Below are 16,603 nucleotides of genomic sequence, written 5' to 3'. Positions count from 1 at the left end.
GAAAATTGCAAATTGCAACCAGGTGATCTAGGGGCCCAACCATAACTACCTCCCAGGTGCCAAACACCCAAATCCCGATCACATTACCATGGGGATGCTGTGAAGGTCATAAGTACAAGGACCGGTCATAAGCCAGTTTTTTCAGCTCCATTATAACTTTAAGTAGTTGCTAAATGAATCCTCATAAGTCAAGGACTACCTGTATTCCGTGAATAGCCCAGCAGTAAAACGTTGGCAAGATTTTGTAGTTAAAAAAGTGCAGTGCCAGAACAGAAAGGAATTTAACTATCAATCCTTGTACTTACACAGTCTTTCATGTGAGTCCTTTCCAAAGCCTCCCAGATTTGCTCTTCGCTGTACTGTGTGAAAGGATCCAAGTTGGATCTAAAGAAGCCAAAATATAACAGCAAGTCACTACCCATTTCCCTCAGAATATAATCCACTCTTCAAGGACAATTCTATCTTATATGGAGTAGCAAAAGGAAGCAAAAGGGAGGAGGAGGAGGAGAAGCAAGAGCAGAATGGTTAGTTGAATTATGAAGTTACTTTGATTAGAATTGCACACACTGAGTACACATTGGCGAGGGAATTCTGGGAGTTGAAGTTCACACATCTTAAAAGTTGACAAGGTTGTGAAACATGGTTATCAACTTACATGAACCCAGCCACTATAGTTTGTAAACAAGAACAAACTAATGGTCAATAAAGTGAATCCATTCTGGTTTCAGAATTATATTTCTCAGTAAGCTCATTTTCATAATGACTAATAAGAGGAAATCTCTTCTCTTTTCTCTTCCTTCCTCCCCACCTCTCCCTCCCTCCCTCCCTCCCTCTCTCTCTTAGTTTTTGTTATACCAACCTCACAGTGCCACTGAAGAGGACTGGCTCCTGGGGGATTATGGAAAGTTTGCTCCGAAGATCTGCCAAGCCAATGTCACTGATTTTCACTCCGTCAATTTTAATGCAGCCCCCTGACAGCTCCACCAAGCGAAAGAGAGCCATTCCTAAAGAGGATTTTCCTGGAAAAAGCAAGGAAGATCGTAGTTAGCCGTCATGTTGAGGAACGTGGAAGTTTAGTCGATACACCACGGGTGGAGAACAATGGTCCTTTTATGAGTTCCTGAGCCACCATTCTGGGAGTTGAAGTCCACAACTCATAAAAGGGCCATCATTCCCCATCCCTGCTATACACTATCACAGCAACTCTTTTTAGCAGCTGTTTTAAAAAAAGAAGGTAGAACCTTGTTAAAGACAGATCCAAGCTAGAAATAAGGAGGAATTTTCTGGCAGTGAGAACAATTAATAAATGGAAGAGCTTGCCTCCTGGAGGTTTTCAAAAATAAACTGGACTACCATTTGTCTGAGATGGTATAAAGGTCTTCTGCCTTTAGCAGAGAAGTACAGTAGAAAACTTCTGAGGTGCCTTCCAGCCCTTTGGATTCTATGTTCTACTCTTTAATATTATTTTATGGCCAGTACATCCAAGACAGTCCAGAGTTTAAAACAAGCACTTTACAATGGAGTAGGCAATATCCACAAAAATAATGCAAAGGGAAAGAAGAAGAGGGAAAAACACGCACACATCCAGGATCCACGACTATGCAGAAGTCTGGAGTCTATACACACAGCCGTGGTGGTGTAAGGAGTAATGCCATGTTGCCCACAGAATACAAGACTCTCCTTATTTATCCTACAATCACAGGGTTTTTTTTTTTTAAAAAAAGAAAAAACCTGTTGAGTGAATCTGACTTCCGTATTTTGACTTTGCTGCTCAGGTCACAAAAGAGAGGGATCACGTGATCCTGGGACACAGCAGCAGTCATAAGTATGAGCCGGATGCCAAGCATCTGAATTTTTATCACGTGATCATGGGGGGGATGCTACAAAGACTGTAACTGAAAAATGGTCGTGTCACTTTTTCCAGTGCCGTTGTGACTTTAAACAGTCACTAAATGGACTGTTGTGAGTTGAGGACTACCTGTATTGAAAAAGCTGCCTTCTAGAACCTCATTCGCCTTTTTTAAAAGACCGATTTTGTAGTAATCGTTAAGCAAATACCACAGTCGTTAAGCGAACAAGTTGTTTGTTGAGGGCCAGGTTTGCCAAAAACCGGAAGTAAATGCCGGTTTTTGGCAAAAACACTGTAAAACATGGCCACGTGACCATGGGCACTGCATATAATCATAAATGTGGACCAGTTGAGTGCCTAAAAGTGGTCACGTGATGGCAATGAGGGGCAGCCGTCAGAAGTTCAGAACTAGATTGTAAGTACCCTTGCGAAAGCCTGTCCTAACTTTCAGTCACAACTCAAGGACTATCTCTATTCACACTGAAGAGCCATTTGCTCACCAGATAATGCCATGTGACATCAAGACTACCAAACCAAGGAATGTTTTGTGTGAGAAATCTTAAGTAACATTTGTGCATTGCCTGAACAGACATGTACCCTTGCTAATGCGAATTTTTCCCTCTTCGGAAATTAGGTTTTTTTTTTTACTTCTAATCCTCACAAGGTGGCACCAGTGAGCTTTCAAAACATCTAAGCAGGCAGCTAGAGCACCGCAGCCTTACCTGAGCCAGTCCTCCCCACAATTCCGATCTTCTCCTTGGGCTTGATGGTGAAGCATACTTTTTTGAGGACAAGCGGCAGGTTCTCACGATAACGCATTTCTGCATTTTCAAAGCGAATTTCTCCTTGATGGGGCCAGTCTGGAAGGGGAGCCTTATTCTTGATGCGAGCTGGGGCCTCCAGGGAAAGTGTCTTGGAATCACAGAGAAATGAAAAGAGAAAAGATGTCAACTACGGGCAGCATTCTAGGAACAATTAACAGAATAAGAGTTGGAAGGGAACTTGGAGGACTCCTAGTCCAACCAACAGCAAACCCTATACAATTTTAGACAAATGGTTATGCAATCTCTTCTTTAAAACTTCCAGTGTTGAAGCACCCTCAACTTCTGGAGGCAAGTCGTTCTACTGGTTAATTGTTCTAACTGTCAGGAAATTTCTTCTTAATTCCAGGTTGCTTCTCTCCTTGATTAGTTTCCATCCGTTGCTTCTTGTCCTGCCCTCAGGTGCTTTGGAGAATAGGTGGACCCCACCCCCTCTTCTTTATGGCAGTCCCTTAGAGATTGGAACGATGCTATCATGTCACCCCCTAATCCTTTTCATTGAGCTAGACATGCCCAATTCCTGCAAAAGTTCTCCATATCTTTCAGCCTTCAGTCCCCTAATCATCTTTGTTACTCTTCTCTGCATTCTTTCTAGAATCTCAACATCTTTTTTATCTGGTGGTGACCAACACTGGAGGCATTATTCCAAGTGTGCTCTTACCAAGGCATTATAAAATGGTATGAATACTTCACGTGATCTTGATTCTATCTCGCTGTTAATGCAGCCTAGGATTGTGTTGGCCTTTTGGGCAGCTGCCCCACACTGCTGGCTCATATTTAAGTGACTGTCCACTAGGGACATCCAGATTCCTTTCGCAGCTACTGTTGTTGAGTCAGGCATTACCTTCTTAATAGATTAAATAAAAGTAGAAGTCTTGTACAATCAACACCAGGAAGCATCATCAGGATCTAAGGTTCACAAGTTAGGCAGCTATTTATGGAACGCTGAAGGGGAGATGTGGGGTTGCCCTAGAGCTGTGATGGCGAACCAATGGCACTCATGGCACAGGTGGCATGCAGAGCCATTTGTGTTGGCACACAAGCCGCAGGCAAACTTACCTTGCTGCACATGCCTCAGCTGATTTTCAGCTGGTTTGAGGCCTTTTTCAGCCTCCCAGAGACTTGAAAAAAGTCTCTGCAAGCTTTGCAGGCCAAATAATAGGTTCGTTTTGTCACTTCCTGTAATACCAGAAGTGAAGAAACGGGCCTATTATTCATCCTGCAAAGCCTGCAGAGGCTTTTTTTCAAGCCTCTGAGAGGCCGAAAAAGGCCTCAAATTGGCCAAAAATCAGCTGTGAGGTACAGTGCAGGTAAGGGGGGGCGCAGGCAGGAGGGATTGTGCATACATGTGCAGGGAGCAGGAGGGCGCGCATTGCCTTCTGGATGTTGGCATATGAGTGCGCGCGCTAGCGCAGGCACAATTATTGGCACAGGAGCCCAAAAAGGTTAGCCACCACTGTCCTAGAGCAACAGCCCAACAATCCCCTTGCTGGAGGAACCAGCATGTTATCAGGAGCCTACCACTGATAATTTCTCAGGCAGACCTCTACTTTTTTCAGCACAGTGGACATCACACATAATAACCAAAACTATCTTTCTCTTATAGGAGGTATCAATTCCCATTTATCTCATTAATCATTGTATCATCTGTGAGATGTTAGTCTTGTGCTAAGATTATATTTTTTTCTGGTTCCAGAGGCGTAATTCTTTTAGGCATTTCAGGAATGTTTTGGATTTTTACACCATTATCACTGTTGGTGGTGCTCACTGTCTTTTTGATTCTATCTTTAATTTGTTCACTGCTCGGAGAAGTTAGAACTGAAGAAGCTTCTTGGATGAGAAGCGAAATGCTTTCAGAGAAAGAATTAAGACAGTCCTGTTGCCTTTTGGAAAAGCACCTTTGAGACTGCCTGGAGATGTCTGTTATTGGATGGTTTAAGAATATACTGCAGAAATCATTGAGTTTAGCAGCAGGAGCAGGGGCCATCTTTCCAGAGGCAGGGCACCAGGGAAAATATTGGGCAGTGGATAGAACGCTTAAATACCTTGATGTAGTGGTCAATTCTCTCCACAGACGTAAAGCGAGCCTCTGTCTCTGACGCCAACCTGACTGTAAACTGGAACAATCCCGTTAACTGAGAAGGAAACAAATCACTGTTACTTATAGCACCATGATACATTAACCAATTTACTAGCTGTGAAACCTCCGAGTGATTCTCTGTGGAACAATTTAATGCCACCGGGTGAGGGTGGTTAAGTGAGACTTTCTCATGAACTATACCACAATAGGGAGGAAAGGAGTTCCATTCCTTGTGATGAAGTTCCATTAAGTTGCCAATGTGTGGGAAAAATAAGCACCACCATGATCAATTTTATTCAGCCTACTGCCTTCCTCAACCGCCCCTTATCCCTCCATTTGTAAGCACCAGTTTTTTCTTATCCACAGGGCACTTTCTCTTCCAAAGAAGCCATTTTAATAGAGGATGGTCAAAAATATTCCACAGTGCCATCACTACATGTTTTCAGTGTTGTAGGATACTGCTTGTTAGCCTCTGTAGATAGTCCTCAAGTTACAATCACAATGAAGCCTGCCCATTATGGTATGTTGTGACAGTTGTAAAGATTTTATGACCTTTTTTTGGTGATGGTTGCTAAAAGAACCCATCTTTTTTGCTGAAAATTGGAATTTTTCAACCAAACAGTTGTAAAACATGGTCACATGATCACAAGACACGGCAAACAGTTGCAAATGCAGCCCATCTGCCAAGTGCCCGGTGCAGTCCTACGACTGCCGGTGTGTGTTTGTGGGGGGGCTCTGACGGTCAGAACTTTGAATCCAGGTCATAAGTACCCCCTAGGTAGTTCCACTGTAACTTTGACTGGTTGCTAAGTGACTGGGTCATAAGTCAAGGACTACTGTAATATAAAATCAAGTCAACCGTGTGCTTTTGATTGGGCCTGGCTGTACTGTTCTTCCAAAAGGGAGTTCCAAAATGCAACTTCGTTTTGACATACAAGAGATGCATTCACCTGAACAGCATATGAGATGGCGAGCCCAGCGTAAGCCGGCGGGATCTGGCCGTGCATTAAGACGATCATTAAGCCAGTGATGGTAATGAGGGCAATGCTGACAATATCCAGCCTGACAGCCAGCCAGCGCATCGCACAGCTGAACAAGTAGACGGGAGCCTGGTTGTCATCCAGCAGTTGTTGGTATCTAGAACAAACAGAATATATTCACAATTAAAATACAGGTGATCATCTTCAATTTACAACCATTTGTTTAGTGACTACAGCAATACCGAACAGTGATCTACGACCATTTTTCACGCTGACTGATTGTTGCAGCATTCCCCAAGGTTATGTGATCAAAATTCAGACGCTTTTATTTATTTTTATTTTTATTGTATTTATTTGTCGAGCAAGTATTAGATAATAGGTATAAGCATGGTTATGAATACATGAAATGGATAAGAATAAAAAAAGAAACAATAGGACAGGGACGGTAGGCATGTTGGTGCACTTATGCACATCCCCTACAGACCTCTTAGGAAAGGGGTGAGGTCAATAGTAGTCAGTCTAAGGTTAAAGTGTTTGGGGAAGAGACCACAGAGTCAGGTAGAGTATTCCAGACATTGACCATTCTGTTGCTAAAATCGTATTTCCTGCAATCAAGTTTGGTGTAGTTATCTTGAGTTTGTATCTATTGTGTGCTCTTGTATTGTTGTGGTTGAAGCTGAAGTATTCATTGACAGGTAGGACATTGCAGTAGATAATTTTATGTACTATACTTAGATACTTATATGCTTGGCAACCAGCATGTATTTTTATGACTGCTGCAGTGTCTCGGGGTTATGTTATCCCCTTTGGGGAACCTTCTGACAAGCAAAGTCAATGGTGAAAGCCAGAGTCACTCAACAACCATATCACTAACTTAACTGCAGTGATTCACTTAACAACTGTGGCAAGAAAGGTCATAAATGGGACCAAACTCACTTAAGAACTCTCTCGCTTAGCAATGGAAGTTTTGGGCTCAATTGTAGTCGTAAGTCAAGGACAACCTGTATTTCATTTTTTTACCTGAATTGGAGGAGAAATTTCACAAACTATGATTCATGTGACTGCTAGCAAATTCAGGTAGCAGCTTATGAACCGATTCATCTGAAATATTAAACCCAAATTGTAGCTTATTATTTCTAGATCGAGGTGATACACGAACTTGCATTCCGAGTGAATTCAGCCATTTGTGCAATAAACCCAACCTTTAAAAATCCCGGCTTTATCTGTTTTGTAGCAGCTCAGACTGAATGTCAGAGAAGAAACAGAGCACTAACTTGTATAGGAATTCCTCTCTTTTATTGTAGGCATGGATGGTAGAGAGACCTTGAATGCTTGAAGTGATGTGAGAAAGAAACGGAGACTGCGTAATGTTGTCCAGGCGTTTCAACTCCCGAATGAAGACTCTGCATACAAAAAAACACAACCAACTGGAAGTAAGAGGTTTAACAAAAATATGAGAATAACTAGCCCTTTGATGATTTATGCTGCCCGAATTGGGCTTGGAGGCAGCTGGAAACCAATGAAGTTGGTTCCAACACCAGGCATGGAAGACTCTCAAGGCTAACAATGTCTTAAAATGACCCAGAACAATTGCTGCTCTTACCTAGACACAACATGCAGAATGGTGAAAAGAACCACGAGGGGCCCCACTGCCATTAGGAACCATGGAAAGACACCAGAGATCACTCCCACGCAGAAGAACACCAGGATGACGTTCTGTATGAACATTTCAGCTTGAAAAGGCAGGCGGACGTCAACTGGAAGAGACGGACAGACTCAGCGGATTAGGATAGACTGAAATTCTCACCAACGCAAATGATAAGAGAGAGCCAGGTTAAGCGAAGGCGCTGGCCTAGAAACCAGGAGAGTTTGAATTCTAGGTCCCCCCCTAGGCCTGAAAGTCGCCCACTGGGTAACTTTGGGGCAATCCCCAGGAGAGTGTGAGTTCTAGTCCCACCTTAGCCATGAAAGCTGGTTAGGTAACTTTGGACCAATCACTAGGAAACCTTGAGTTCTAGTCCTGCCTTAGAAATGAAAGCCACTCTCCCTCTCTCTCAGCTTAACCCACATCATAGGGTTGTTGTTGTGGGGGGGGAAAGGATTATTAGGTATGTTTCCCACCTTTAGTTATGTATATAAAAGTGGGATAAAAATATAACAGTAATATCCTATATATATACACAACACGGGGCTGGTGGAAGAGGACACCATCTTGTTATAGTCTCTCCTGTCCAGCCCAGGAGAGATTCAGGTAAGGCCAGCACAGGTAAGAGTCACTCAGGGCTCTCCTACTCTGCTGTCATCAGTTTGTCTGTTCAGAAATGTTAAATGAGCCGTGTTCCATTCTATGACCTTTTTTGACATTGTTGAGCCAATCACTGAATCATGCAGCCATTAAGGGAATCTGGCTTTGCTTGTCAGAAACTCCCTAAGAAAGTTGCAGATGATAACCCCAGGATCCTGCAACCATCGTAAATACATGATGGTTGTCAAGCACCCGAAGTTTGATCATCTGACCGTGGGGATGCCACGACGGTCATAAGGGTGAAAACTGGTCATTAAGTCGTAAGTCACTTTTTTCAATGCTATTGTAACTTTGAAGTCATTAAATGAATGCTTCTGTTGTGGTTCGCCGACAGCCTGCGCAGACAGCAGCAGAATCAGACAGTGTGGAAGAACAGGGACCAGTCCAGGAGTCTGGGGAGGTCTCGGACAAGGGTCCTGTACCCGATACAGAGATGGGGCCAGGGCTATCTGGGAGTTACGTGCTGACTCCGGAGCCTCCAAAATCTGGCAGCAGCAAGGCAGAGGAACGAGGGGAGCCTGTTCCCATTGCCTGTGTGTGCAGAGCTACCAGAAGGTAAGAGCAGCTAAGACAAAAGGGGTGCCTCAGGTGTAAGGCTTGGAAGTGATTGGCCCTCCCATAAGACATGAAGGAGGCGCAAAGGGACAGGAACTTTTGCAGGAAGCAACTTCGTTCGTACTGACCGGTTTGGATTCTGAAAGCTCTGTGGTAAATTTGTTTTGTTTGGTTTTGGAAAGACTAATTTAGACTTTAGTCGTTGGCAGCACTTCAAGAAAATAAGGTGTGTTATCAGACGTCTTAGGAAGAATTTTGGCAGATGTCCCTGGGACTAATTATAACCGGTTAAGACTCATTCCGGGCTGTGAATGACGATAATTCACAGCCATTGAAATAAAATAAAAGAGTTTTGGATTTTATATGTGTTTGTTGTCTCAGGAAGCCTTGGTCAGAATAGCTTCTAAGTCAAGGACTGCTTGTATTAGCAACAGGTTACTAAATGAGAGTTTATTACCTTCATCCATATCTTTGGAGAACCTATTGAGAATCCGCCCCACAGGTGTGGTGTCGAAAAACTTCATTGGACTACGAAGAATCCGCCGGAAGAGTTCATCGTGCAGCCTGGATGAGGCCCGCAATGTCCCCTGTAGTGACCATAGAAGAGGACTGTTGCAACCAGGCACTCAGGAGTTTTAAAAGAAAATTCACGAACGACTAGAAGGGACTGCAGACCTCAGGAAGGACTACTACACTACAAACGTCTTCCACCATATTTGTGAGATGACAACAAGTCATGGAAGGAAAAATCAGGAAATGAAGGCAGTTGCTTTCATGGAAAGAATCTACTGTCCAGAATAACAGGATGGGAGCCAGAGATAAGAATTATTTTGTTAACAGAATTGGAAGGGACCTTGGAGGTCTTTTAGTCCTGCCTTAGAAATGCCCCTATACCATTGCAGACAAATGATTGTCCAATTTCTTCTTTAAAACCTCCAGTGTTGGAGCAGCCACCACTTCTGGAGACAAGTTGTTCCACTAATCAATTGTTCTGTCTGTAAATTTCTCCTTAGTTCTAAGTTGCTTCTCTCCTGGATTGGTGTCCATCTATTGCCTTCAAGTTTTTTGGAGCAGCAGTCGCCAACTGGTGGGCCGCAGAGAAATCTCACCCCCAGAGCACCCTCACAAAGCAATTAATCTAAGCTGTGCAGAAACACAAGGCCATGCCGCCCACATGGCCCGCGTGAACCCTCCCCACCCACTCACTCCTTATCTGGAAAACTTGTCTGCTAAACTGCTATTTTTTCTTCTTCCGACCATCATCTGTTCTGCTGTGCCGGGAGATTTAGGCTAGCTAGGAAGGAGAAAATGATTGGATTTCTTGCTTTCTACTAGTCTTTAGATCTTCAGCTCAGCACAGCCAAACCTCCCTTAGGACTGAAGGTTTGTTTGCAAGCAAATTCAGTGCAGACTCACGGCAAGCAGATTTGAGAGACTGACCTAGCCGATGGCAAATAGATAGATCACTGAATGATTCTGTGAGCAACTCAATCTGCCTGCCTGCTTTGCCTGATTTTGGGTAAAAGTTGCTCTTTTTTTAAATAAAAAATTCAGTATTTATATAAATATTTATAATATTTACATACAAGCCATGCCCAGCCAGCATTAAAAAGTGGTACTAACACTTCACGTGATCTTGATTCTATCCCTCTGTTAATGCAGCCTGAGACTGTGTTGTTCTCTCCTCCTTAAACAAATACCTACCTTGACAAAGGCAATGCCACGAACAGCCTTCAGAAGCAGCATGACTCCCATGGAGAGTGCATAAATGCCAGCATAGTAACGCATATGAGGGTTATCCTTCATACTGTCGCTCACCACAGTTTCATTCCCCAACATCAAAGTAGTGTTCTGGGTTTTCAAATAAACAACCAAAACAAGAACGAGTTTTTAATAGTAATATAGTGGTACTTTGATACTTATCTGTAATTGGTTCCAGAAGGCAGAATGAGTACCAAACCATGTGACTTCCCATGTGACCCTCTGTTTCCACCAAGAAGGACTTCCTATCTGTCCCTTTTCCTATGTCAGCGGCCTTCCCAGCATGGCCGACTTCCTATCTGCCCTCTGTGGCTGTCCCCCGCTTCCTTTTGCAGCGCATCAAGCACCAAACCAACCAGGACATTTTCACATCAAAATGCTTTGAGCACCAAATTCAATGAGTTTTGAAACTGTCAAGTACTGAGGCCCCAATGTATAGGTTTTGAGTTGTAAGCCGCCTGGAGTCATTTATTGAGGTGGGCGGCTATAGGAATCAAAGAAAGGAAGGAAAGAAGGAATTCGAAGATACCAGTTGCTCTTACCCCACTGCCTTCTTTGATCCAGTAGCTCAGCCACCAGTTGCTGAAGGCTGTACTGCCCACGTTCAATATGAAGAGTATCATGATGGTCAGGAAAGCGACTGGACCTCCAGCTGCTTGGATGTAGACCCAATAAACCGACCAGGGGACAGAACCTTTGCCTTTCTCTTCCATCTGCATGAGCTGAACTAAAGCACAGGGATGGGCAGAGGAGGAGGTTAAACAGAGAGAATTCAACAAATCCGATCTATACTAGATACAGGTAGTCCTCAATTTATGACCAAATCTGAGCCCAAAAGTTCCACTGCTAAGCAAGCCAGTTGCTAAGAGACCTTTGACCCATTTTACAACCCTTTATTGCCACAGCCATTAAGCAATCACTGCAGTTGTTAGGTGAATCATGTGACCACTAACCAAAATCTGGCTTCTCTCACAGACTTTGCTTGTTGGAAGCCAGCTGGGAAAGTCCCAAAAAGTGATCGTATGACCTTGGGACAGTGCAACCATCATAACTATCAATGCCAGTTGCCAGGTGCCTGAATTTTGATCATGTGACCATGGGGATGCTGCAACAATTGTAAGTGTGAAAAAACCAGTCATGTCATGCTTTTTTCAGTACCGTCGTAGCTTTGAATTCTCACTAAACAAATGGCAGTAAGTTGAGGTCTACTTGTTCACAGGTAAATAAGGACAGATAAACAATCATATCACTTTTTTCAGTACCGTTAAAACTTCGAATGATCACCAATTAAACTGTTGTACGTTGAGGACTAGCTGTATCATACAAAGTTCCCTGAGAATATTGTATATATACAGATGGCATTCAAATGTAACCAACCAAATAGGCTAGAATTAAACTCTGGTTAAATTTTCCAACCCATGACGTAAATTATCCTAAACTCTTGCTTAGATCACTTTGCTCGTCTTGAAGACAAAGAAGCACGCTGTTTCAAAGTCAGCGCTAGTCTTTGTGGCTAAAGGAAGGGTAAGACCGAATCTTGAGCTGAGACCCACTAAGATCATCTGGAACCTACGGCATTGTTAACAGAACACTTGCATGCACACAAGTTGGGTAGTGTGACATTTGTGTTTTTGGATGACAAGCTGTACCTTCTTCCTTCTTAACTACTTTCTCTTTCTTCACAGATCCCGTTTTGGTGCCTTTCTCCGGGAGTCTTTTCAATGAACTGTTTGCAGTCTTCTTTAAGTTAACCTACGAAAGAGAGAGGAGGTAACTCAGATTCAGCCTACCTCAACTACGCAAGGGAAATATCATAAGCACATTCCCTAGGAGAGAAAAAGAGCCTGGTTAAAGTCCATAAAGGGATGTCCTATATCCATGATGGCGAACCTATGGCACAAATGCCACAGGTGGCATACAGGTGCAGGCACGCGAGCCCCAGCCAAACTTACCTGCACCAGAAGTGCCCATTTTCAGCCTCCAGAGGGCCTCTGGGGCCCGGGGGGGAGGCTGTTTTCACCCTCCCGGAAGTGACAAAACGGGCCCGGTTTTTTTGGCTTCCAAAGGCTGCAGAGGCTTCCCTCGAGCCCCTGGGAGGGCGAAAACAGGCTCCCCCGGGCTCCTGAGGCCCTCCGGGGGTTGAAAATGAGCACATCCAGTATTTCCGGAAGGCCTGTTTTCGACCTCCTAAGGCTGCGGAGGCTTCCCTCGAGCCTCAGGGAGGCCAAAAAAAGCCTCAAAATGGGCTGAAAATCAGCTGGGAGGCACACACATGCACAGTGCAGATAAAGGGGCATGGGAGGTATTGCGCACATGCACACTGCCTTCTGGATGCTGGCATGCGAGCGCACACGCAATTTTCGGCACACAAAAAGGTTAGCCAACACTGTCCCATAAGCTAGGACCTGTATGCTTGGATTAGACAACGATTTCTCTGAAATGATAGGGTCTCCTGCTTGAGCAGGGGGTTGGACTATAAGACCTCCATGGTCCCTTCCAACTCTGTTATTCTGTTATTCTAACTACCATTTTAAAGACTGATTTCAATAGAAACTTCCCTCTCTTTCTGTCAGCCACCAAGTAGAAACATGGATCGTGTTATATTTTATTTGAATAGAAGTTTACTGTAAATTTGTTCTTTGAGGTGCACGACAGCAAGAACCATGTAAAGGACTAAAACAAAGAAGTTAATATCATTGCCCAAACTAGGTAATACCAGTCTGATGATGTTACCTAGTTTGGGTAATGAAACACCTGGAACATCTACAAGAAAACAACCACGCTCAGAGAGCACCTCATGTCAACTCTGAGCTACAAATATTCTCCTTTATAGAGGTTAATATCAGGAATCTGCCTGGTAATTTCAGAAGTCAGAGGTTTACCCAGCCTTCATCTTGGCAGATTGTCCAAGTGTGTGGAAACCTTGGGTGATTCAGAAGACATATTACAAGCTAACACAATAATTTTGCTATTACATGAATGGCTTGTAACAAATAATAAGTTGTCTTTAGGATCATTTACATATGACTTTATTTTTCCTTAGGGCAAAAACCGTAGCACCAAATAAATACCTCAATGTGTGGCGTTTCTCCCAGCTGCAAACTATTGAAAATGGCTGCATAGTCACCGTTCAGATTCATCAAGTCTTCATGGCTTCCCCTCTCAGTGATGCAACCTTCTTTCATGAAAACCACCTCATCGCAATCCACAAGATACTGATTAAAAAGAAGAGGAACACTCATGGTGAGGTGGAATGATCACTCGGCCAAGATATTGAAAAATTAAAAAAACAGTACTTTAAAAAGGCATAAATAAAAGTTGGTGATAAGATTCCAAATGATTTACACGACATCAGGACAGTGCAGCTATCACAAACATATCTGGCAGGTTTTGAACACGTGACCATGGGAAATACTGCAACAGTTCTAGGTGTGAAAAACAAAACAAAACTCCTCAAAGGGCAGACTCAAGGGACCACTAGGTCTCTCTCTGCTGTCAGTTTTCTATGTTTCTATTCATTTGTTCATTCCTTCAGGATTGTCACCCATTCACCGTGCAAGTCTCACGAGCCATGAGATTTCCCCTTCCTAAATCCTATCCATTTTCATTTTTCTTTATACTAGTCACTGTGACAACCCTGAAAAGCAGATGAGATTAATAAGACAATTTGATTATGTGCAGAAGCAATGTTTGCATCAATTTACCTCGGGCCAGCTCCTTGCCTCTTTAGCAGAGAATCTCAGGCTCGTTAAATAAGACGTCAGATTTTTCTAAACATGGAAGCTCCTGTAGCCTCCCTTCACATGGAAAAAATGCTCTCTGCCCCATAATAATTGGGATATAAACAGTCCATACAGGTAGACTTCACCACAATTGAGCCCAGAATTGCCACTAAGCAAGACAGTCATTAAGTGAGTATAGCCGCATTTTACGACCTTTCTTGCCACAGTTGTTAAGTGAATCATTGGTGATTAAGCAAATCTAGCTTCCCTCACTGAATTTGCTTGTCAGACACCAGCTGGGAAAATTACAAATGATGATCTTATGACCCCGGGACACTGCAACTGTGTTAAATACATGCCAGTTGCCAAGATTCAAATTTTGATCACATGACCATGGGGATGCTGCAACAGTCATAAGTATAAAAATCAATCGTAAGTCATTTTTATCAGTGTCATAACTTCAAATGATCACTAAATGAACAGCTGTAAGTCGAGGTCTACCTGTATGCACTGAAAATGCAGAATATACACTTTTATATATCAGTAAACAAATTGCTTACTTTTCCTTCTCGCTCTTGGCTGCTGTTGACTCTCAAATACACCCAGGCTAAAACCCTCTTTATTTTTATTTCTTCTGTGAGGCTGTAACCCAATTAGGTTGATTAAATTAAGAGACTCTGGACCAGGGGTGGGATGCTACTGGTTCTTACTGGCTCTATAGAGCCAGTAACTCTGAAGAGCAGCAGATACCAAACCAGTTCTGTGTTTGCTGCTGTTTGGCCTTTACGCAGCACAGCTGAGGTTGAAAAAGCAGGAAAAAAGAGGCTTTTCAAATATTGTGCACCTGCACGCAGCGCTTTTCAGCTGCCTGGGCAGTACAGCTAAAGGTTTTTTTACACATGTGCCCGCAGGGCATCTGACGCGCATGCACACATAGTGTGCACGTGCGCACAAAACGTAATCACCGAACCGGTAGTAACACCGGTTGAATCCCACCACTGCTCTGGACAGCAGAAGTTACAATTTCCCACATTTATTTAGCCAATAAAATCCTGAGCGGAACAGAGCGAGGTAACACTCTCAGCTTACCTGCAGCTGGTGTGTGATGAAAAGAACTGTTCTGGACTTCAGGTGCTTCCGGATTGCACTGTTGAAAATGTGGTTTCCAACATGGGCATCCAAGGCACTCAAAGGGTCATCGAGGATGAAAATGCTCTTGTCGCTGTACAGGGCACGGGCAAGGCTGATCCGCTGGCGCTGACCCCCACTCAAATTTGCGCCCCGGTCACCAATCTAAATAAAACATGCCTTGTTCAAATATTTGTTTGCCCGCCACACCTTCTTTATTCCTTGCTTATCAATTCTCTCATTTCTCCAAAACTCAAAGCAGGATTCCAATAAGTCAACAGAATTCAAATAGCTCTAATTGATTGGAAACCCTTTACTGAATTTGATAGCAAAGATTCAAAGCTCAGTTCCTACGGAATCAAATTTTTATCTAGTACTGTAACCTACTTAATGTATGCATCCTGTTATTTACTTAAAGAAGGCATGTTTAAGGAATTTTTGAGACAAATATATTTGAAAACCCAGAAACCTAAAACATAATTGACAGAAACAGCAGATGTCTGTTTAAAAAACAGCAACGATAATTATTTACTCATTTCAATGCAGTTACATAATTTTACAATTCAACTGAAATGAAAAGCAGGAAGTACATTCAAGGCAACTTTCAGTTGTATTTGATTGATTATTAGAAAGTCTCTTCAACTACTTTCTGACTCCAAGAAATTAGCAAATGAAATGGAAACCACACTTCTAAAAAAGCAGAAAGGAATAAAATAAAGATTTCAAACACATTTAAAGCAGGAATGTTTTTTATTACCTAAAACCTCCAAAGATAGAGTTGGCCCTTGTTTCATTGAGAGGAAATTGTACAATTTAGGTGCTGCCATTCAAAAAGCATATTTCCATCAATTGAATTTAACTTGACACAACACAAGAGGACCTGCTCTTTCCACGAAAATAATCTCTCCTTAGCAATAAATACCTTACCAAACTCACGCCTCACTTAAGGTACCTACCTTTTTGTATCAAGAGAAACAATTTATTTACAAATTTGGAAACTAGACATCTCTCTCTCACAGCAGTTGGCAAAGCACCTAATTTTGAGATTCCTCTCCTCAAAGTGCAACAGGACATGCCCTAATTATTTTTGTGTGTGAAATAACTGTAAGAGAAAGAGTGGCAGAACCTGGGGTTGAGTTAAAAGAGCCTAGAATCCCCATATAGCCACAAACGAATTAAGTCTAGCTTCTCTTGAAATCCCTTGACTCTTATCGGCAGAGGTGCTCACCATTAGTTGAGAAGATTTCAGCACACAGGATGACTAGCTACAAATTAATCCAATTGGACCTTCATGTGTCTTCCTGGTCTTTCCTGCCCCACATTAACCCATGAACCCATTAAAAACATAGCAAGGTAAACGGGTCTCATATTTTTAGAGTCTGATTACATATTGAGTAGTTAA

The 16,603-nt window shown here is 42.9% G+C and overlaps 1 protein-coding gene and 1 long non-coding RNA gene across 5 annotated transcripts in view; one reads left to right on the top strand and one right to left on the bottom strand.

Moving 5' to 3' along the window:
* ABCC5 (ATP binding cassette subfamily C member 5) overlaps positions 1–16,603 on the bottom strand; it is a 62,838-nt gene that overhangs the window by 4,710 nt on the left and 41,525 nt on the right. For all 4 annotated transcript variants that reach the window (XM_026721737.2, XM_026721739.2, XM_026721741.2 and 1 more), the window contains 13 exons: positions 15,163–15,366; positions 13,423–13,566; positions 12,001–12,103; positions 10,894–11,078; positions 10,295–10,441; positions 9,048–9,177; positions 7,334–7,487; positions 7,005–7,133; positions 5,701–5,887; positions 4,716–4,805; positions 2,572–2,761; positions 860–1,019; positions 306–384 (listed from right to left, as the gene is read on the bottom strand). In XM_026721737.2, the coding sequence (XP_026577522.1) occupies positions 306–384; positions 860–1,019; positions 2,572–2,761; positions 4,716–4,805; positions 5,701–5,887; positions 7,005–7,133; positions 7,334–7,487; positions 9,048–9,177; positions 10,295–10,441; positions 10,894–11,078; positions 12,001–12,103; positions 13,423–13,566; positions 15,163–15,366 (1,902 nt within the window). The remainder of the gene's footprint in view (positions 1–305; positions 385–859; positions 1,020–2,571; positions 2,762–4,715; positions 4,806–5,700; positions 5,888–7,004; positions 7,134–7,333; positions 7,488–9,047; positions 9,178–10,294; positions 10,442–10,893; positions 11,079–12,000; positions 12,104–13,422; positions 13,567–15,162; positions 15,367–16,603) is intronic.
* On the top strand, positions 12,034–15,938 carry LOC148125934 (uncharacterized). Its single transcript, XR_015743654.1, has 2 exons — positions 12,034–12,121; positions 13,395–15,938. It is a non-coding gene; the product is annotated as an uncharacterized LOC148125934 (long non-coding RNA).

This window comes from Pseudonaja textilis, chromosome 4 (assembly GCF_049901715.1).
Source record: "Pseudonaja textilis isolate UNSWEBS1 chromosome 4, rPseTex1.2, whole genome shotgun sequence".
NCBI lineage: Eukaryota > Metazoa > Chordata > Lepidosauria > Squamata > Elapidae > Pseudonaja > Pseudonaja textilis.
Note: the sequence above shows the minus strand (reverse complement) of the source record. Positions and strands in the feature narration are given on the sequence as shown.